General features: G+C 40.4%; 4 protein-coding genes across 14 annotated transcripts in view; 1 reads left to right on the top strand and 3 right to left on the bottom strand.

The window, feature by feature from the left end:
* Window positions 1–924: 924 nt before the first annotated feature.
* mre11a (MRE11 homolog A, double strand break repair nuclease) lies at window positions 925–7751 on the bottom strand. 4 transcript variants are annotated; one of them, XM_034097439.1, is made up of 20 exons: window positions 7673–7751; window positions 6805–6879; window positions 6542–6674; window positions 6245–6405; window positions 6075–6162; window positions 5810–5951; window positions 5565–5679; window positions 5037–5222; window positions 4764–4935; window positions 4587–4667; window positions 4374–4503; window positions 3868–3968; window positions 3585–3755; window positions 3436–3495; window positions 3194–3359; window positions 2181–2267; window positions 1904–1965; window positions 1755–1816; window positions 1505–1595; window positions 925–1306 (listed from the first exon to the last, which is right to left on the bottom strand). In XM_034097439.1, exons 2-20 carry the CDS (start codon window positions 6822–6824, stop codon window positions 1268–1270), a joined length of 2067 nt encoding a protein of 688 aa, XP_033953330.1. In that variant the 5' UTR covers window positions 6825–6879; window positions 7673–7751; the 3' UTR covers window positions 925–1267. The 4 variants fall into 4 exon arrangements, with proteins under 4 accessions (XP_033953330.1, XP_033953332.1, XP_033953331.1 ...); XM_034097441.2 differs by having other exon boundaries at window positions 7697–7718; XM_034097440.1 differs by having other exon boundaries at window positions 6805–6876; window positions 7673–7718.
* A 221-nt stretch (window positions 7752–7972) lies between these two features.
* On the top strand, window positions 7973–15322 carry cep57 (centrosomal protein 57). Its single transcript, XM_034096769.2, has 11 exons — window positions 7973–8201; window positions 8630–8816; window positions 9284–9484; window positions 10099–10220; window positions 10381–10509; window positions 10832–10909; window positions 11008–11103; window positions 11187–11267; window positions 11377–11597; window positions 13324–13468; window positions 13570–15322. The coding sequence occupies exons 1-11, from the start codon at window positions 8154–8156 to the stop codon at window positions 13744–13746; spliced, it is 1485 nt and encodes a 494-aa protein (XP_033952660.1). The 5' UTR covers window positions 7973–8153; the 3' UTR covers window positions 13747–15322.
* Window positions 15323–15421: 99 nt separating this feature from the next.
* On the bottom strand, window positions 15422–17369 carry LOC117456907 (putative coiled-coil domain-containing protein 195). The gene is made up of 3 exons (XM_034096770.1): window positions 17111–17369; window positions 16411–16633; window positions 15422–16217 (listed from the first exon to the last, which is right to left on the bottom strand). The coding sequence occupies exons 1-3, from the start codon at window positions 17358–17360 to the stop codon at window positions 16088–16090; spliced, it is 603 nt and encodes a 200-aa protein (XP_033952661.1). The 5' UTR covers window positions 17361–17369; the 3' UTR covers window positions 15422–16087.
* Window positions 17370–19365: 1996 nt separating this feature from the next.
* The window catches only part of dock10 (dedicator of cytokinesis 10), a 62141-nt gene continuing 60143 nt past the window's right edge, over window positions 19366–21363 (bottom strand). For 7 of the 8 annotated variants that reach the window (XM_071205190.1, XM_071205192.1, XM_034098183.2 and 4 more), the window contains 3 exons: window positions 20697–20835; window positions 20448–20520; window positions 19366–20288 (listed from right to left, as the gene is read on the bottom strand). In XM_071205190.1, the coding sequence (XP_071061291.1) occupies window positions 20230–20288; window positions 20448–20520; window positions 20697–20835 (271 nt within the window). In that variant the 3' untranslated portion in view covers window positions 19366–20229. The remainder of the gene's footprint in view (window positions 20289–20447; window positions 20521–20696; window positions 20836–21363) is intronic. The other variant, XM_034098181.2, reaches the window with a different exon arrangement.

Raw genomic sequence — 21363 nt, forward strand, 5'->3', positions numbered from 1 at the left:
TTGATCTGATGGCTGTCCCTTAACGCACCTTTTTACAGCATTGACATGTGCTTGCATTCTTCTTACAGATTGTTTTACATGAGCACTTTAATTGAGAATTACTTGACTATGTATGCCCATTTAATTTACTAATAATGCTCTAAAGACTAACTCTAACCACACTGTTACGTATTCATGCTGCTGCCACACCAAGTTTCAAAGTGCAATCAAGATATCCAGCATGCATTAAGAAAACTCACACCATGGCCAGATTTAGGTGGTGGCCACTGAGATGTATGCCTTTACAGCAAAAGGATATTAGTGTAAATTCATTAGAGCGAGCAATAGAGATAAGTATGTAAATGTGTGCATTCAGGAAAAATAATTTTATTTCTATGTTTTAAATCCATAATCGAGTTGTTGCAAAGCAAAACAATGCATCTACCTTTTTATTTTTGAAATATTTATCCTTTCTTGTCCGAGACATGCACAAAAAAAAGTATAAATTGGCACAGAATTTTAAAAGCAATCGTTTTTTTTTACTGTAGGATAGGAATAGCTTTTCTTGTAAGGTTTGGTGGTTGCCACAGTGGATAATAATATTTGAATGTATATACGGTACTTTTTGTTGATTATTTTTTATATCTGTAAATAGGTTGTACATATAATAAAGACTTTCTCCTTCAACCTGGCATTCCGAAAGATTGCTTTATCACACAATTAACTTGATATTTTGTATGAATATCACCTTGTGCCTTGACTTTGTTAAAACGCCCCCTTGTGGAGAAAATACATTATTTTTCGTGTTGGACCAGTTTCCACATGGTCCAACTAGCCTGAACGCTCACATAACCAAATTGTATAGCATGATAAATTATTTTAGAACGTTTTTTCTATGATTAAAAAGACACACAACATAATGAATAAAAAAGGAGGACAAGGTGATTATGTATGAAAAAACATTTATAATTTCTTGAATATCAGAGTACTACAAAGGCCTAATGGGAAAACCCAAGTGCAGAATACGCATAGCAAGTCTGGTCTGAAAGCCATCAACACATTTCCCCCTATAGCATTTAGCCTAGCTCTTTCACCAAAGCAGATTGATTGGATAGTTTTATCTTTGCAGTAGCTGTTTAATTCAATTATTAATTGTCAACGTTAGAAAGAATGAGTGCTGAGAACATTGAAACATGAACTTTAAAGTCCTTCAGAACAACTCTGTAGCAGCTCACTTGATAATTAGCATGTAGAGATTAACAAGTGTACATATAAGATGCATTCATGGTTATCTCCGTGAACGACTGGGGCCTTTGAATGGGTCATCCTGTATAAAAAAAAGAAATGGAGAAGAAAAATGATTAAAACATTTGCCAAAATAAGATAATCAGATCAAATTAAGTACATTTTCAGTGCGTAAATACAACATGGCTTTTGCTAAGCATGTATCACAAAATTCATTCTTCATCATTATAAAATGCACCCCAGCACTCAGGCTACATAATCTTCTCTGATCTCTTCTTACCTCTTCATCATCACTGTCGTCAAATGCAACTCCTTTAGTTGACTGGCTCTGAGAGCTCAACTTGGTGAAAGATGAAGACGATGATGCTGGTCTGTGGTGAGCAAGAGAAGAAGCCATGGTAAAATATGCGAGTCAAAAACACATCACACATTTTAAATATGAAGTTAACGATAGAGAAGGTGAATGCAGTATAAACAGCTATGTGTCTGTACAGGTTTCTTAATGTATTCCACTGGCACGTTGTAGATACCTCGGAGGAGGGCGGGTTGTTTTCATTACAAGAATATCCTCATCTGAGTCCTCGATGGTCATCTAGAGAAGGATAGAAATGAGAAGTAAAGTTGGAGGATGATGCAGTTGACATACTGTATATGAGTGTGTAACTAGGGATTAATTTACTTCATCTGCATAGGATTTGTTGGCTCCAGGTCGAGATGATCTTTGGGATGGAGATTGAAATGCTGAAAAATAAGAAGAAGAGAGACATGTTGAAGTCCAGGAAGGAATTGAAAGATGAGGAATGGGTTACAGAAGAAAACTGATTTATAGTTTTTTTTACCAAAAGTATAGAAGATTCCTGTGATGCCTAGTTTTGGCATATCAGTGTTGTTTACAGAATATTAACTTGTGTTTCTATAGATCATCACACTCACACACACATCTCACACTCCCCTACCTTGCATGATACTCCTGCTTTGGGTTGCTGCTGAAGATTTCTGGGCACGGCCCCGACCAGCTGGCTTTGGTTCGGAGGCAGCTGCACCTAGATGGACGGATAGAGACTTATGGACAAGGATTCCTGATGTACTGCACTTTATCATTAGTGTTATGATTCGAATCTGTTTGGGATAGTGGTGGTCTAATGGATAGTGAGGTGGGCTGACGATCGGAAGGTTGTGAGTTCAAATCCCGCCAGGAACACCACCACTAGTGTGCCCTTGAGTAAGGCGCTTAGCCCTTAGTTACTTAGTTACTAATTGTAAGTCGCTTTGGCTAAATGTAATTTGTTTTACCGTCTCATTTAAGTGGTATACTATTACTATACTATACTATTTAAAGAGCATTGTTTTAATTGGTTGTTGATAATCCGAAGACACCAACATCTCGTGTGCAACTGACCTGCCAAAACAATCTTTAAATGAGGACTTTTCCCTAATTTGAACACCCAGGTTCACTAGAGAAAGTGTGTTACATGGTCTGAATCATCTTGTCTTCCCTCTGCTGGAGTTTAAGGTGTGACTGAACAGTTCTTATGTTGTTCATTTAAGTGAGTCGCCACTCGCCAGCACATATTCTTAGATTATTTTATCAAACGTTACGAATTCATAGATACTCATTATAGTCTGTGCTGAATTTAACATTGTAAAAATGCTATTCTTATTATTAGATTATTAGATGATGTATTAGTTAACCAACAAACTAGCCAATATCTCATGTATCCTCCAATGTCAGCTGAGTCTATCCATCATAAATGAACATTCTAATGAACTGGTTTCTATTATTTTCTTTCCAATGACCTACTGTGAGCATTAGCATTGGTTATTAGGCATATTTCTCCATTGACCTTAAACATAGAGTCTGGTAGGCAGTCTGGAGCCTAAAATCTTGATGAAACATTTTGAACAACATCTATTTACTACTGTGAATCTATCTGGGCCTTTGGTTGTGACAGATAACACATCAACTCACCTCTGCCCCTTCCCCGGCTCCCCCACCCCCTCGCTCCTCGCCCTTTGCCTCGCGTTGGGGGAGCTAATGAGGCCGCGTCTTCATCAGATTCCAAAGCAAGATCAACAGACATATCTACAGGCATCTCCCCACGCTCCAAACGGTGAGCTTTAGCTCTGTTGATAGCCTGAGAGATAAAGCACATACAATTACACACAACCAGTCAGCACAACACTTCAGGCTTATGTGAAATATTTATTTACTTCTTTGATTTCATTCTCTTCCTCTGTGGTGTTCTTTTTGGAGTCTCTGAATCGTTGGATCTGAAAATGTAAAAAACAAGCACTCTTATAATGACGTACACCATCACCTCAGCCTTCCCTAATTCTTATGCAAGCCCCCCCCCCCTCACCTCCAGGTCTATGTCCTGCTCCGTGGTTACTCCTCTGGCTTGGAGGTGGCGCTGTGTCTTCTCTAACTGGTAGGTGATCAGCTCCTCAATGGCGTCTTTCTCATCTTTGTCCACAAACTCCTGAATTGCCTTCCCCATGCCGTGCTCGGTCAGGAGGGACAGCTGCACGTTCTGAGAAGAAAAGCACACTTTTTTTTTAAAGAATACTGAGAGAAAGTAGATGAAAATGAAAGTGTTATGGCACCCTGTAAGTGTGTGAATGTAAATCCATGTGTGGCAGTACCTGTTCGGTTGCCTCAAAGTACTGTTTCACCAGATCCTCCACCCTCAGACCCTCAACTGCTGTGGTTTTTAACAGTTTGCCGTAATCCACATTGACCTCATCTGAAAAGCACAAATATTAAAACATGTTACATTTACGAAACTCTGCATCTATGAATTCAGTATACCAGCGGTTCCCAACCGTTTTCAACTCAGGGCCCACTTAAGAATCTAAAAATGTTTGTGGCCTACATTTAACCATAAACAATACGGAAGCTAAATAAAGTTCTGATTGGTCAATTCAGAACATGTGACACGTTGTTAATCCAGTAGTACAGACTGCTGTTAAGGACTGCAATGACCGTTGCTACGGAGGATCAAGAAAGAGAAAGGAAAGAAGGTTAAAAAAAAATGTTTCCACACAAATCATAATGTTTTGCAAATTATTTGGCGGCCCACTTGCAATGCCCACAGGTTGGGAGCCGCTGGTGTATACTGTAGATCCACAGCTGTGTGTGTGTGTCTGACCTTTGTTATCCTCCTTCTGTTCACGGCGCCTGAGAAAGTGGATGACGTCTTTTGGGTTGGCAACACGGTCCACAAACTTCTGACTGAAGCGAGAAGTGTTGAACGCCTCAAAGCCTCCGCTGTAGTCCACCTGAGGAAGGCAGTGAAGATGAAGCATTTGTGTGTACTGCAATAGGAATGTGTGTGTACACTTTGAAAGAGTGTCCATCTTACCCTCAGGCGAATAAGAGGTTTCTCTGGTGTGAGCGGACAACCAAGCCTCTCTCTTTCGGCTTGTTCCAACATCTCTGTGACCTACCAAATGACAGAAAGAATATTATGAGATGACACATGAGGGGAAATTAGAGTAAGAGCTGGTTCTGTACATTTGTTGGTGACTTTTAGTGTTACCTTTGCATAGCACAAGTCCTCCACCTTCTTTGTGACCTGGGGTGTGTCCGGTGTAAAGATGTCTTGGTAGTCAGCCAGCACCACGTCTTGGATGAAGAACTGACGCACCGTGTTGAGGGGGATCTTTTGCATGTTCATCTTACGACCCTTCACCCTCAGCAGCCCTATGTGTCTACAGCCACACAAACAGAGTGTGATGGTTACTTCATTGTTCTTATACACATTGAGAGTATACTATCCATTGTGTGTGTTTCTGTGTGTATTCATGGGTACTTCTTGGCTGCCTCTCCAGGGGACAGAGAGGTGGCTACAGAGCTGCCAGGCTGTGTCACATAGAAGAGCTGCTGTTCATTCCTGGTTGGAGCAATCAAACACTCATGCTCGTGGCCCCACACCACCAAGTCAATAAAGTCATCCAGGAACTGCTCAGGGATGTAGTTAGTGGGACCGTGCTTACTCCTACAGAAGACACAGAAGAAGAAAAAACACGATGTAGAGTAATATAGGAAAATAATGCTGTTTTGATACTCAAACCACTAACAGGTATTGTATTTGAGAGATAATACAGTAAAGGAAAACAAAATGAATTAAAGCCTAAATATTTCTACCTTCTTAAAAATAGTTTTTTCTTACCACACAAATCCTGCATTATCACGAAGTGCTACGTAACAGATTTGAAGTAAGCAATATGTACAGAGGATAACATGCATCTTTAATACTGTGACTTTTTCTGTGGTTACTCTAAGATGTACAGCTTTTTGCTCTGATTTAAACCTTCCAACCACATACACATACACACACCTGTTCTGGTGGATGGTGAAGAGATTAAACCACTCATCTTGGTCTTCTTTGGGGCGAAGCATGGTTACCTGTTTGTTAACGAACATCCTGTACAAGCGCTCATCTGGGATCGAGCCTACACACACAATTATACATAATTAAGACCAAAACATGAATCATTTCAATAATGTTTGAAGAACACAGAAATAGACTACATGAGGTATAGATATTACTAGTCCAGCATGATACACATTACAAACACTTACCAAGACCGAATAGGGCTAGCTTGGTGATTCCTTTCTGCATGAGGATGGGACTAATCTCTATCTTTTCCACTGAATGGGAATGACCAAAGTGATTGACAAGACCAGACGCACTTATCAGATCCAACGCACACAAGCCTTCAGCCTTGAGGGAAATAAAGTGAAAATAAAACAAACAACTTTAAATGGGTACAACAAAAAATACACACAAATATTCACATCTTATGTCAAATAATTGTATACTATTAATGCTGGACACAAAACTCACCCCAGTTGGGTCATCATGATTACCGTGAATGCTGAACGCAGGAATAGAGATGTTCAGGTTTTCATCCTGATAGTTAACCCATGGAAAACTTAAACACACATATAACAACGTTAATGTAACTAGAATACAGGGTTTTGATAAAATGATCTTTCAAACGAAGCAGTACTGACTGGGTTGTGTTAAAGTTGACCTTCTGGTCACTGAGAATGTTGAAGTTTATGGGTTTGTCTCCCATGCAGTATCGTCTAAGCATCGTGATGCAGGTGTGGAGGCATCGTCGTGACGGCTTGTTCTCATGGAACAAATCACCACCCAGCAGGATGAAATCCACCTGCAGGCAAACAAAGGAGTAGGAATAAGCAGTGTGCTTTGAAAACAGGTGGACATTTTTAGGGCTATTCGTCTGAAATATACATAATCTGATGTAATGTTGAGTCATAAACACATCTATCAACTCTTGTATGTACCTGATTTGTCTTGGCACATTTTAAGATTTCTTCCAGTGTGTTAAAAGAGTCATTGCCACGGATAGCATCCTTCTCGAGGTAACCGAGGTGAATATCTGTAGCAATAAGGATCTTAAAAGTATCCTCATCATCCCTAGTAAAAAGAAATACACACGTACAACCATTACAACACACAGCTCATAGATTGTTTGTTCATCAGCACACCTTTTCAAAAACCGGCAAAATCTCCATATATTTGTTTAGGCAAAGTTAAACAAACTCACAACGTGCTCTCTGAGGACATGGTGATGTGGGTGATGAGATGTCACTGTTGAAAGGTGGTCAGCAAAAGGTTCCTTCTGCAGAAAACACACATGCAAAATAAAAAATATTCTAAGACACATTTTAGACATGCTACAAAATAATAATAATACATGGGACTTATTATAGCGCTTTTCATGAAACTCAAAGACGCTTTGACAGAGAAATAAGAGGAGAACAAAAAGACAAGAGAAAACAAAATAAAATAAAAATAAATAGATAACATAGAAATACAAAAAGAAATAAACAGAACAGAAAATAGGGGGGAGGGGGTGGTCAGTGGTTGAATGCAGTGTTGAACAGGTGGGTTTTGAGCATAGACTGGTTTTGAGTGATGTTTTGAATGCTGTGAGGGAGGAAGAATCTCTACAAAAATATCACAAGTATTATTTGTGCAAATAATATGTTGATTTTTAAGGAGATCATATACATTCCACTGATGTCACAGTGATAAGGTAAGTAATGAATAATTAACAAACCATGAGTTTTTCCTGAGAAGTAATACAGAATACGCATACTTGTTATGTTTACATCTTGCTCACCGACTATTCACTTTACGATAAGGTGTACAGTCAGACATGATTGTGTTATACTCTGAGATAGCTAGCTAGCTAATTATCATATAGTAAAATCGTAGCTAACAGCAAAATAGTAAGTCAAGTTTACGTTAGCTTTCATTTTTCCTAGAGAACTTACGAGTGCAAGCTCTCAATGTAATGGGAGAATGTTACAATGTTAGCTTGTGTTTATAGGTCTTAACTTACATTTGGTTAGATAATTATTTGTCCTTGCTATTGCTACAACGTGTAAGAAACACTTTTTGTAACCCACCTCCTCATGAGCCTGTAAACATACCAGAAAATCCCGGCAAGTCTTGGTGCAAACCCTGTCCCCGCCTCCAACAGATGCCTAATGGTTATTGTAGTTTCATTTGAAATGATCGCCGTTCTCAAATGCAGAATCTCCGCTGTTGAAAAACTACACTTCTGGTAAGCAAATAAGAGCGTTTGTTTTACTACTCAGGTCGCGCCGGTCTCGCCTTCTCTCAAGAATAATGGTTGTTCAGCACCTGACGGACCGAGCTGGTATATAAATCATTCACACCCATCAGAAACCCTGGATTGTGTTGCCTGTCAAGTGATGTTTTCTTTTCACAACCCATATTAGCATTGGCAGCCATATAATCTGCGTTTAGCTAGCAGGCTATTAATCGTTATGCATTTGTTTTGCCTTTAACTATAATTTAAACTAGCTATTTTACTACGTGGTTTGCATCAGCGACAGCGAGAGGAAGTGGATTGGCTGCATTTCGATGGAGACGCTGTCAAAAACACTCGGTGCTGATGCTACGCGGGAGAAGGTAGCTTTATCGTTACTACACGTAACACTAATTTAAAATACTCTTATAATGAAGCGTTAAAGCTGTGAGCCACCGTTTATGGTGAGTTAGATGGATCATGGACTATAAAAGTAACCTAGCAGCAGTTGCTACAACTCAGTCCAGCTGATGTTGCAGAACTAGAAAGTGTGCTGAAGTGTCAATGTGCAATATATTTGACTTGAGCAGGGCAAAATCATATTGTAATTTTAGTGGAAGCTGGAGCATGACAATACAAGTTTGAGCTCATATTTACTTCCCTATTGTCTATTTATTTATTATTTGCTGGTCATTGATCTACTCTCACTGCAATATAGAACTATCCCTCATTGAAAATATACTGCAGAAATCTACAATATTTGCCAGCTATTGTGGATGCTTGTCAACATTTAGCCCCTCTTTTCCTTCAGGAGCTCTGTCCACCTCCAGCACCCAGCGGAGTAGTATCTGACATCATGTCACTCCCATCCTACAGAGAGTATCCTGCCCACCGTCCCTTCATCAGCACACTTGTGCATCACACACCCCAAACACGCACACATCTTTCATGTCGACCACCATCACCCAGCAAGGCATTCCCAGAGACCAACTGTACAGGTAACTTGTGTGTGTGTGTGTGTGTGTGTGTGTGTGTGTGTGTGTGTGTGTGTGTGTGTGTGTGTGTGTGTGTGTGTGTGTGTGTGTGTGTGTGTGTGTGTGTGTGTGTGTGTGTGTGTGTGTGTGTGTGTGTGTGTGTGTGTGTGTGTGTGTGTGTGTGTGTGTGTGTGTGTGTGTGTGTGTGTGTGTGTGTGTGTGTGTGTGTGCGTGCGTGCAAAGTTTCCATTCAGGTATTGCGGTGTTTCAGGGCTCCATGGTTACAGCATGTGTAACATGAAGCCACACTACTTGGATGTCTCAGTTGCACCGACATCTATTCATTCTCTCCCTCTATGGATCCTACACTGCTATTCTTGCACCCAAACTTTAAAATAATATCTGATTACACCACAACTACTATACTCCTGCTCTGAATATGTTCAATATATCCCCATGTGCATCATATCCTGTTATATCTCCATGTGTAGAGATCCTATCTGGCCTGAGGAATCTCCAGGAGAAGATCAGGAGGTTGGAGTTGGAGAAAGGAGCTGCAAAGCTCAGTCTGCACACTATGGGGAAAGAGGCATCGTCCACACGTCTGCAGAGTGATAAAGTCACACAGCAACTCTTGAAGGATCACACAGACACAGATAGAGAGAGAAATGGCAAGTCCAACTGCAATCAAGGTGGGTATATCAACAACATATTACAACGGAAGGCTGCTGTGTGTTAATTAAATTAGTGTATCTTTCAATAGAATCATATTGTGATCAAATCATATATTGTTGAAATAATTCATTGTTAAAAAGCCCACTTGGAACCCACATTTTGGTTAAAAATAAATTCTGTGTAATGTTTTCCAACAGCAGAGTGCAGGATTTATTTTGAAAATACCCCAATGTAGGAAACTCAAACTATTGTTTTAATATGAGTTACTGCCATGCTTATACACAAACAGTGTATAGCTGGAAATATATATTTGTTTAAATTGGTGTTTGTTACACTTAAAAGTGTTCTTTATTTTTCTCTAAAGTTCTCATTTAAATGAGACAATACTCATAACTTTTCACTTGGTCAGTGTTTTATTCAGACAGGAGCATACAGAAATATGCTTGAGTTATATGATGATTTGATTTATATTGAATTTCCAGAAAATGGGCTATATTATGATATAATCTGTTACTGAGATAGGAAATTACCTATATGGTTATAGAAGTTTTTGGCCATGTGGTCCAGGCTTAAACTGGTTTATTTTTCCTCTTATTCCTTATTTCTTATGTCGTCTGAATGTTATCCACAGCGTTGATCATCCACCTGGCTGCAGCAGAGTCTCGCTGTGTGAAGCTGGAGCAACAGCTGGATCACATGAAGAAGATGCTGCGCAGCGCCAAGGCTGACGGGACCAGCCTGCTCAAACAGCAGGTTGACACAGTTCCTTGTATTCTTTGATATAAGATAAATCTTTAAAAAAAAATTGTTTACACAAACACAATAAAAACCCTCATCCTTAAATGCAGTATTCTTGAGTAAAAGCATCTTATGTGTATTGTGTTATGTACTGAATTTCTCTCTACATTTTCAGGTTCCCGTCGAGACAGCCAAGTCAGCTGATCCACATTGTGGCACAGAGTCCGAGCATGCCCAGTTAGAGAAGCTGGAGCGACTGGAGCAGGAGTATTTCAGGCTGACACGCACCCAAAACAATGCTTCGGTACGGAAAAGCACACAGTTAAATGTTTCCTAGAGTATATCATTGGTTAACATTTCTATGTACAGGTAGATGGAACAGGTCCTGAAGTTTACAGGTCTGCAAACAAATGAAAACAAAGCATTGATTATTGAAGGTTTTGTCAAAAGGCATACATTATTCAAGAATTTAGGCCCACTATTTGCAGGGTATGACAGGATGATGTTAAAAAGATAAACAAATGCTTAAATCTAAAGGGGGCAGTGATGAATAAAATATAATCTTAATTGTTGGTATTGTTATGATTACCACAATAATGATTATTGCGTGTGTTTGATTACATCAGCGGAAAATTCGGAGGCTGGAAATGAAACTCCAGGAGGAGGAGCACCAGAGGAAGCTGGTCCAGGACAAGGCCAATCAGGTAACAAGGTCTTCATTTGTAATTTATCTTGAGCTGCCATTATTAGAATTTTTTTTTTACATTTTCTTTCCCTTTTATTTTGTTTGTATGTTCCTCAGCTACAGACAGGTTTGGAGACCAACAGGATACTGCTGCAGTCGGTGTCACCTCACCTGTCTTCCAGTCAGTCAAAAGAGAAAAAGTCGTATTCAAAGGTAAAGAACTAAATAGAGGAGGTTCAAGGCTTTCGAACTGTGTCCACTGAGAATGTTTTTTTATGTTGATTTTCTCTTTCCAGAGATCTTCACCACAGCAGTCGTCTTTCACAGAGCCACACTATAGACTGAGCCTCAGGGATGTTCCTTTTGTTGCTGGAACGGTAGGTTGGGCACATTAGCCTGTTTAGTGGATAAAGTGTTGGTTACAAATTGATTTATTTAATGCTGCTCTCCCCTTACACTGGCTCTCTTCCTCCCATCTCCTTTCAGTCGGCCGGCTGCAGCCACTCGGTCCGAGCTAACGTCCAGTCCGTTTTGTCTCTCCTGAAGCGACACCAGCCTCAGCTCTGCAACAGCCGTGTCCTCTCCAAAAGCTGTGAGACGGGGAGTGGGAGGCATTCAGACAGCTCCTCCTCTTCCTCCTCTGGCAGTGGTGAAGAGCTGTCAGAGCTTCTTCAAGCACTGCACGAGGAGCTGCGACTTATGAGCGTGTGAGTGAACATATAAGATAATATACTTTATTGATCCCAAATTGGGGAAATGTTTCATTCCAGCAGCATGTAAAACAAGGCATTGCACATATTTGACCAGTTGACCGTGAAGATACAAATCTGTAAACTATTGACAAATAAAACAATATTGAAGGGCCAAATTACAGCTAACACAGTATATAAGTAGGATATTATTTACATTAAGTGTGCAATGAATGTCATATTAAATTAAATATGAATGTGAAGTTATAAGTCCAGTTAACAAAAGATAAACTATGGAGCTGTGAGTTCTCTGCGAGCCAGGCGTGATGAGAGTTCTAAGGAAGTGACAAACTCGCTCAGATCAGTCATTAGCCCGCATGGTTTTTCATACCACTGCTACGCTGATGACACCCAATTGATTCTGTCCTTTCCCCGCTCAGAGACCCAGGTCGTCGCACGCATCTCTGCTTGTCTAGCTGACATCTCTCAGTGGATGTCTGCTCATCAAATCAAGCTCAACCTTGACAAGACTGAACTGCTTTTCCTTCCGGGAAAAGATTGTCCCACTCTTGACCTGACTATCAACATCGGCACCTCTGTTGTTTCCCCGACTCAGACTGCAAGGAATCTGGGTGTGACCCTAGATAACAAACTGTCCTTCACTGCAAACATCGCTGCTACAACCCGCTGCTGCAGATACACGCATTACAACATCAGGAGGATGTGTCCCCAGCTGACCCAGAAAGCCACGCAGGTTCTGGTCCAGGCTCTCGTCATCTCACGCCTAGGCGGCTACTGCAACTCCCTCCTGGCTGGTCTACCTGCATGTGCCACCTGACCTCTGCAGCTCATCCAGAATGCAGCGGCTCGTCTGGTCTTCAACCTTCCTAAATGTTCCCACACCACGCTGCTCCTCCGCTCCCTTCACTGGCTTCCGGTAACTGCTAGAATCCACTTCAAAACAATGGTACTTGCGTACCATGCTGCGAATGGATCTGGCCCTTCCTACATCCAGGACATGGTTAAACTGTACACCCCAGCGCGTGTACTCCGCTCTGCATCAGCCAAACGGCTCGCTGCACCCGCACTGCGAGGGGGACCCAAGTTCCCATCAGCAAAAACACGTGGGTTTGCTATCCTGGCTCCAAAATGGTGGAATGAGCTCCCCATTGACATTAGGACAGCAGATAGCTTGCACATCTTCCATGGGAGACTGAAAACTTATCTCTTTCGACTCCACTTCGAGCGATAGAATTACTAACAAAGCACTTATATACTAATAAAGGACTGGCTTATCTAAAGCCAGTTGAGTAGCACTTGAAATGTTTAGCTCTATGAAACCTGATGTACTTATATGATTCCGTTTTCTTCAAGGTTGTATCTTCCTGGTCGAATGTACTTATTGTAAGTCGCTTTGGATAAAAGCATCAATCAATCAATGTTTATTTATATAGCCCAATATCACAAATGTTACATTTGTCTCAGTGGTCTTCACAGTTTGTACAGAATATCAGTATGACAATACGACACCCTCTGTCCTTAGACCCTCACATCGTACAAGGAAAAACTTCCGGAGAAAACCCACAGTTTAAAGGGGAACATGGGAGAAACCTCAGGGAGAGCAACAGAGGAGGGATCCCTCTCCCAGGACGGACAGACATGCAATAGATGCCGCATCAGCTAAATGTAATGGAATGGAAGTGATGAGCATAGTATTCAATGTTATCATTTGTTTTTCCTGCAGAGAGCAGGAGGAGTTGATGAAGCAGGTGGAGGCGAGTGTTTCTACACAGGAAAGAAAAGAACTCCAGCGGGAGCAGGAGAGGCTGCTGCTGAAAATGGAGAGGAAAGGAGAGCAGATCGGTCAACTCTACAAACACAAAACACAGGTAGGTCTTAAAGCAGAAACTGAAAATTCAGTTCACACAAGCAAACTAATTGCACTAAGATGTATATATATATATTTGACCTTTTCTCGTCTCTCCTCTAGATAAAAAAGTTAAGAAAAGAAAGTAACTCCAGGCAGAACAGAGGGAACGAGGTGAGAGGGACGACCACAGTTTCCACCAGAGGTCGCTCAGCTGCAGTGAGACCAGGAGAGAGGAGCCAGAGCAACCTGAGGCTGCTGAGGGACATGAGGGCTCTGCAGACCTCCCTGTGGACCTGACACTCAGCAGGACGGAACACACACAGAACCCCAAACTAATCCTGTCAGTGCTATCTACCTACCTTTGGTCGTATATGGGAACCATCCATACAGTCCCTGACAGATTATAACTAAAGAATATCCCTTCATGAACATATGACCTATGATCCCTTGTGGAAAATATATTTTTGACTGTTTCGAGCAACATGCAACAGATCCAAAAATCTGGTTTTAAACCAGACGTATGTTTATACCAGTCCACTCAAAGTGTATTTTATCCCAAAAAATAAAAGAGGGGGCTTTAACTTGTAATTTACTAATTCTTTATAAATACCTCAGAAGAAACTATATTTGTGTTCATGGAGCATGTCTGCGAAAACATTTTGGCAACATCCGTTTTCTTTTTAAATTAACTCCTTCACCAGCAGAGGGCATACTAGTTATAGTTACAGCTGCACTATCCTAAAAGTGAACTACCAAAAAGTGATGGAAACAGTTTTTAATGTTTTTCTTGTCGTGCTTTGGGGCTTGGAAATATATTTTACACTAATGGGATATCAGCAATATATATATTTTAAAGAATTGGTGTTAAAAGATTCCTGGGTTGCTTAATAATTACACATCATAAATAGTGCAGCAGCCTTTAGCGTTGTAAAGAAAGTTATGAAATGCTTTAATCGATATTATTGTAATGTGAATTACCTTGAAGGACCTAAAATACACTGATGTACTTTATTGCCGTCTCTCTTTATGTGTGTATAGTGTGTACACATATGTTGTATGTTATGATTATAACATTTGTCATTATTTATACATTATGCAGATTTAAATATTTTTGGAAAATCATGGGTACATGTTTTTGAGTGGAAATAGTATTTCTGAGTTATGAAGTATTTATGTTTGCATATGTCTACAGTACTGTTTTGTGTTGTAACAGCATTAGCACATTGCTTTTTATTCAAGATATTCCAGTAATCCCTTGTTTCCTTGAACCTGTACCCTGCTGTTCTCCTGTTGGGCTCTTTTGCTTTGATATAATTGTCTTTTTTTACCTTTGATGCTGGTAACATGGACCACCATCATTACTTCAAGAGACATCAGACCATAATACAATCATAAGGATTTTAAAACACATTTTCTGCTGATTTGTTTTACCAAAAACCTTTATGATTAATTACTTTCTTCAAGACTACATTTAGCTTTACCTTCTAGCAAACGAATGTTATTCATTGAAGACACAAATAATACCGCTGCAATGGTAGTGTAGGCCACTTAAAACATTTAAAATAATATAGAAGACTCATCAACCAAGGTGCAGCATATTTTACTCATGCCAATGCTCTTGAGCAGCAGTCATAGACAAATAGCTTTTGTGTAGATGGTATCATTCTCACTTTGAATTCGATTCTCTGCATTGTCAATGTTTCTCTTAAGTAACTATGACAATTTTTGCTGTAGCAAATACAATGTTACATTAATGTAGGCCGTGTGCTTTGCGTGTGGATGTATGTTATTATTAATAGTAAATATTGTGATAAACTACCAATATGTTTTACGAGCACAGAAGGTGAACATTATTAAGTTATGTGGCTTAAATATGAACTCTACAGTTTATCAAAGGAGAGGTGAAAAAGGCACTTTAAACTTTACTTCTTGTGAGCACGACACAAAAAGTAGTTGTACATCCAGTTAAAAATACTTCATATTACAGTTTTATTTTATATTGTAATGGTAACTATAAATGAATTATAAATGTGCCAAAAATAATCAATAGAACTGCGTATCACATGTTAACATTTATAGTATTATGACTGCCTAGCCTAAATGTTCATGTTAATATGCCAAACTATATACGATATATGTACAAAGAGCTTTCCATACATGAAAGTAGATACTACTGTGTTACATGTACAAAACAAAATTCAGTTTTGAGGATCACGGCTAAGAAAGAGATCACATGTGTATACACACGTGACCCCTTGACAACCCATTTGTGAAAATAAACAAAGGTAAATAACTAATGAGTCTGATGTTGCTCACAAAGCCTTAGTCACTGACCAAACCTGTCACCTGCAGGTGTGTCACTTTGAAACGTCACCCGGTCAGGTGAGCAGTACAGACATAAGATCCTCGCCGCAGAGGGCCCCGTGTCTCATCACTGTTAACCCGGCCCGGATTGCAATGGCCGGATGAAAACAACACCTGTAACCAAAGTCTTCTGTTTGTGTGGTCAGGTGTGATAAAATCTGTCTGCTGGCTCAATCATTAAGAGCCCAATCCACACTGACCTAAAGGAAAAAGCTAACCTCAGTTCATGGTGCACATTGGTCCATATCCAAAGTCTTAAAAAGCTCTGCTTCTCTCAGGAATCTGTCTCAGTTATGGGAGCCAGCTCGGTGAATTTAGGCTCCTCCTGTTGTTTGGTCAGAACTGGCCTGTTTGTATAAATGTCATCCACAGGTAGAAGAAACGTGACAGTTTTTACCTTGGCCCTAAAAGGTCAAATAAATAAAAAGTGTTATGTAGCAACAGAACTGCAACTTAGCAAACATTGTATAGTTATAGACAATGGACCTTGTATATTTGAACTGGGGAGAACTTTGAAAAACCTCCAATTCAAAACACATTTCACATTTCAAAATCCACATTCCTGAAATGAAAAGTGCATACGATAGCTGTGCTCACCTGTTTTTGTGTACATATTCCAGCAGGGAGTGTCTGTTGGTAGCTTTTCCCACTTCTTCCATCGCCGAGTTACCAAAGATGCCATTACCATGCTGGATTTCTCCTTGTAGTCTTCCCCATCCAGAGTCACTGGGCTGTGCCCTGTCAGTCCTTCCCTCCGTCATGGTCACACCAGACAGGTTGGAGCTGATGGAGTACCTTCGGACAGTCATGACGGTGTTCTCTGTGAAATAAGAGATTGTGTGTTGGCATTTATCAATTTCAACAGTGCAGGGATACATGTAGATATGGGAATTTAAATTTCGGGTTTAATATTTTCCCTTGCCTCTTTAATGACATAGCTTTCTACTCACATTTAAAAATGTTACTTTTTTGTCAAAAAAAAGAAATAATATTATTTTTCACATGTTGCTGTGCATTGAAAGTTAATTTCTTTAAACATTTTTCAATAAAGATGCTACTGAATTGCAAAAATGAGAATAGGATTTAGTGTTTTTGCTGGACAAATCTATGCTCTTGCTCCTCAGATTTGGAGTGTTCTTCATTTTTTTTTAAAGTGTTGTATGCTGAATCACTGGAGTGTCCCTTCATAACAGCCCCCACCCCCTTCCTTTATTAATCAGTTAATGTAAATTACAAAACGGGTTGTTGCTGTTCTTACAAGTTTAAAGCACCTGTGTAGTAAAAGGCTTTTTCTTACCTTTGTACTGTCCCTCCAGAACTGGCGCAGACGCATTGCGCCTCAGGTTCACATACGGGTTCTCCACCTTCCCTAACCGCTGCCCTGCTGCTGAAAAACCCAGCCTGGCTTCCCCCTGCTTGGCCCCATATGCCCGTTGACCGGAGTCTCCCATGGAGTCTCCCCGCAGCTCGCGGTTTTCGGCCTCCAGCTTCTGGATGTCCTCGCGCATCTCCATGATGACCTGTGCCAGGCTGCGCGTACTCTCCATGGCGCTGCTGCTGCGCTGCCAGTACCACGGCTTCCCAAACACCGGAGGGCAGTCGTGCAGGAGAAGCTCTCCGTGCTGCTGGGGTTTTAACATTTTTTCTCCCAGAAGTTGTTGTGGTCCTCCCTCTGTCTTTCTATATGTGCTCCTCAATCTCAGTCCAGATCTTGTTCTGGGGAGATTATGTCGCCTTTCACCACTTATACAGCTGAAAGGGCTCCGGTGATCAGCCAGCAGCACACAGCGGATGTTTTATTCATCAGCCCCGGCGTCCTGTTTCAGGAAAACTAAGCAGGGGTCGGAAATGAAATGTGCACTACGCTGGAGCTTGAGTGGCGGGAGACCTAGCTAAAACCTGCAGGTTCTGTGAAATAATTCGCGTTTATGAAAACATCTGGCCCTACAACATATACAAAACTCTTTGTTATAGCTCAAATGAAGATTTGGTAGATCAGATTTGTCTGGGCACCTCACTCTTCCTCTTGTAATGCTGCATGTCTCTGTTGGGATTACAATATCCTTCCTCTAAAATATTGATTACACCTGTCAGCAAAGATAAATCTTGGAAAGAAACTGAGAAAGTATCAGAATTCCTTCTGATCTGATTGTTTTTTAGAAGATCATCCAACAAGACCAAAAAGCTATAGGGCACATTGATTAATTGTAATCTGATCGAATGTAGATTGAATTTCTATCTTTTAAAATTCACATTTATACATGCGGGAGCCCGTAATGTTAAAAAACATTTATGGATAGGTAGGCCTTTCATTTAAGTCTAACACATGTCTTTGATAAACGTTAAGGTCAGGAGGTCAACCCAAAGATGTCTTGGAAAGAAAATACATGGAGACAGAAGGGGGCTTCGATTAAAAATAAGAGAAGGAATCATGCAACAGATATCAAATACAGGCAGGCTGCACACACAGAGAAAATTACAGATAATGACGCTCAGTGGGGTCTCCACAGGGAAGTATGGTCAGGTTCCCATGAGCCCAGACAGTCTCTGAGCACACCAGTGACACCCAAATACTTTTAAATCAAGTAAAACAAATGATGAGATATTGTCAGAAGAGCTGTTGGCTACCAGGGAGCAGGTTTGAACCATGTTGTCGTGTGTGACCATGGTCTGAATTGTTCTGGTTCAAAGCAACCTAACCCCGCCACAGTGAAGGCCACATGGCGGGAGACAGGCGTACACAAGCCTGTCTGTACAGGAGAGAAACCCAATCAGCCCCCTTTCTGGTTCACAAAATAGGCTACAGAGAGGGAGGGAGGAGGTAGAGAGATGAGACAGAGGAGGAGCGAAATACTGATCAGCTGGAGTTTGAGAGGAAGAGGTAGGAGGTCAGTGAAACTCAATCTGCTCCACCTCAGGTGTGCGACCACAGAGGGAGAGTGAAGAGACACACATATGAATGTGTCAGCTGTCTTTTCAGGCAGAGATAAAAACAGAAAAGTGAGAGACAGAGGGCCACATGCAGTCTCTTACCACCAGCTGTATGTTCAGGGCCACTTAACCTCTTTGTATGCAGTGCCCTAACCTCAGGCATCAATAAATAAACGACCACTCTGCTGCCTGCGCGCTGCATGGTCAGTAATTATACCCAACTATTGGAAAAAAGTGTCACCAGATCCAATGGAAAACTGCTCTGTGTCAGTCCTTTCACTTTCAGTGAAACCTCAACCTCATGTACTGTAAGTATTGTAATGTAAGTGTCTTTAGTCTGGAACCACAGATGGTAACATGCAGTCAGATTAACAGACCATGAACACTTATATTGCAGGCAAATCTGTGACAGTGCAGAACACACCAAGGGTCATTCTAGTATAGACTAGTTACATAAAAAAAACGGTGTAAGAAAGTGTAAGAAATGTGGCTAGTATGCCAAAAAACAACACCTAACCCAAAGTGACAAAATTAATATTAGTAGCAACCCTGAGGTTAGGAATCATCAATCATACATTTTGGACATTAACAAAATTTTATTTAAATGTTATACATAAAACTTTAGTTTTGTTTCTTTTTTTCAGCTAAACAAATATTCATATATTGTATATTTTATAAAAAGAAAAAATGCAAACGTTTTAAATATTAATATTTCTTATTTACAATTCAAAACAGTACAGGAAATAATAACAGTAACAATGCAATTGGAATCATAAAAATGTTACAAAACATAATTTGTTTTGTTTCCGTTTGAAAATCGGGAAGGTGATATATCCAGAACATTAGCAAGGATACAAAGTAGCAATGTGGAGCTGCTCTACATTCATACAGGAACTGGAGGTGCGTTCAACTCTTCAGATGCTTCGTTAGTTAGAAAACCTGTAATCAAATATTCTTTTGTTCACATCAGTAATCTTACAATATCTCTTAAGATAGTGTAAAATACAATGATATCCGCAGGAAAAAATCCAAAAACTGTCATCAAAATGCACCGGAGAAGTATATGTTACATAAAGCTGAACGCACCTCAAGCTCAGTAAGGTCACTGTTCTCTAAAGGGACGGGGTTGTGGAGAGAAGGCGCATGTTGTGTGTGTGAACATATGCACTTTGTGTACTTGTTTGTGAGTGTGTTTGTCAGTATGTAAGCTGATGAATCAGTTGGCAGGGCGGGGGATCGAGTCTTCAAAACAAACAGTAGCTAACAGTCCAGCAGCCTGGCCTCTACCGACGATAGTCAACGTTCAACCACAGGACTACTATCACGACCACAGTCTACACACTTCTTTCCTTATTTTCTCTGAACTCACCATCAGTCACAGTTCCACTAGCCTGCCGCTTGTTACAGCAGGAAACAACTACAGTCAGAAAAAAGAAAATAAGCCACTTATGAAGCTCAAACTGGCACAATGGATTTTTTGAGAGTCTATTGGCCATTCAGTAGGCGCTGTGCCGTTCCGTTCCTGGTTGTCTTGTGTGAGGAATCTGCAGAAGAAGAGTAAAAAGCTTGCATTGGAACAGGAAAATGTGAAAGTAGGGCATCAGGCTTGCAGTTTGGCTACGATAATGAAGAAAGATAAAGTGGGATAAGCAAGTAACAAGGTGACGATGTATTTTATGAAGGAGGTTGATGAAATGACATACCAGCCTTAGAAAGAGTGGACAGAGAGCTGTTAGAGAGAGAGAAGGTACTGGCAGCATGAACACTTTTGTGTAGCTGAAATGAGAGAAAAAGTTGGAAAGGAAGTACAGGCAACTATGAAGTAAAAACAGAAGCTGATACACATGGAATGCACAGGAAGAGAGGATGCTCATTATGTCCTGCAGATGGATAAGTAAAAAAGAATGTGGTGGTTGTATATGTCAGGACACTCATTGGTTGCAGAGTGAGACCTGTTCATTCATGATGCCAGACAGCTCAGTCAGCATGTCCCGGTAGTGAGCTCTCATCTCCTCCTGGTACTCCAGCTGGTCCTCCTTGATCAGGCGCTCATTCACATTCAGTGCCTGACCGCAGGCTTCTGCAAACTGCCTGCAGGGGGCAAACGAGTTGTACTGATTATTAATCACGTCATTGAACTGACCTTTAAGCGGTACGTTTTTTTTCTTGAGATTACATTTTGAAAGAAGCTTTGTGTGATGGTTGTTTTTTACAATGTAAGAGTCAACATTTTGTGGAAGATATATAAATCCTCATGAGCAAAACAACAAAAATCAAATAAGAACTACACTTTATGAAGGAATTCTGTAACTTTCCTGTACATTGTTTTCACATGTATTTGAGAAAGTGTTCTTTCATTATCAGTGTTGCAAATAATACCCTTCACATTGATTTTTAATACTCTGGGTGAGAATCTTTATCGTAAAAATCTGGTTCATTTGTTTTCATTGGCTATTGGATCGGTTTTAGATAAAAATTATAAAAACATGTTTAATTGAGCATCATGGGTTTGGGATATATAAGAGTGGTATCATATTGCTTTTTACACCCTAAGGGTTAACACCTCAAATCCAATCACTGCCCTATAAGAACAAGATCAATGTATCTTTCATATTTGTG

Source organism: Pseudochaenichthys georgianus, chromosome 13, assembly GCF_902827115.2.
Source record: "Pseudochaenichthys georgianus chromosome 13, fPseGeo1.2, whole genome shotgun sequence".
Classification (NCBI taxonomy): domain Eukaryota; kingdom Metazoa; phylum Chordata; class Actinopteri; order Perciformes; family Channichthyidae; genus Pseudochaenichthys; species Pseudochaenichthys georgianus.

What these genes read in the sequence shown, in the direction of transcription:
- mre11a (XM_034097439.1), bottom strand. Translation starts at nt 6,824, where the DNA reads ATGTCCTCAGAGAGCACGTT. An exon ending in ATCATGATGACCCAACTGGG is followed by an intron (nt 5,952 to 6,074) that starts GTGAGTTTTGTG and finishes ATTTCCCTCAAG; the next exon opens with GCTGAAGGCTTGTGTGCGTT. An exon ending in AGGACTTGTGCTATGCAAAG is followed by an intron (nt 4,668 to 4,763) that starts GTAACACTAAAA and finishes GTCATTTGGTAG; the next exon opens with GTCACAGAGATGTTGGAACA.
- cep57 (XM_034096769.2), top strand. Translation starts at nt 8,154, where the DNA reads ATGGAGACGCTGTCAAAAACACTCGGTGCTGATGCTACGCGGGAGAAG. An exon ending in GCACCCAAAACAATGCTTCG is followed by an intron (nt 10,510 to 10,831) that starts GTACGGAAAAGC and finishes TGATTACATCAG; the next exon opens with CGGAAAATTCGGAGGCTGGA. An exon ending in AGAAAAAGTCGTATTCAAAG is followed by an intron (nt 11,104 to 11,186) that starts GTAAAGAACTAA and finishes TTCTCTTTCCAG; the next exon opens with AGATCTTCACCACAGCAGTC.
- LOC117456907 (XM_034096770.1), bottom strand. Translation starts at nt 17,360, where the DNA reads ATGGAGAGTACGCGCAGCCTGGCACAGGTCATCATGGAGATGCGCGAG. An exon ending in TCTGGAGGGACAGTACAAAG is followed by an intron (nt 16,634 to 17,110) that starts GTAAGAAAAAGC and finishes CTTATTTCACAG; the next exon opens with AGAACACCGTCATGACTGTC. An exon ending in GAATATGTACACAAAAACAG is followed by an intron (nt 16,218 to 16,410) that starts GTGAGCACAGCT and finishes TTGACCTTTTAG; the next exon opens with GGCCAAGGTAAAAACTGTCA.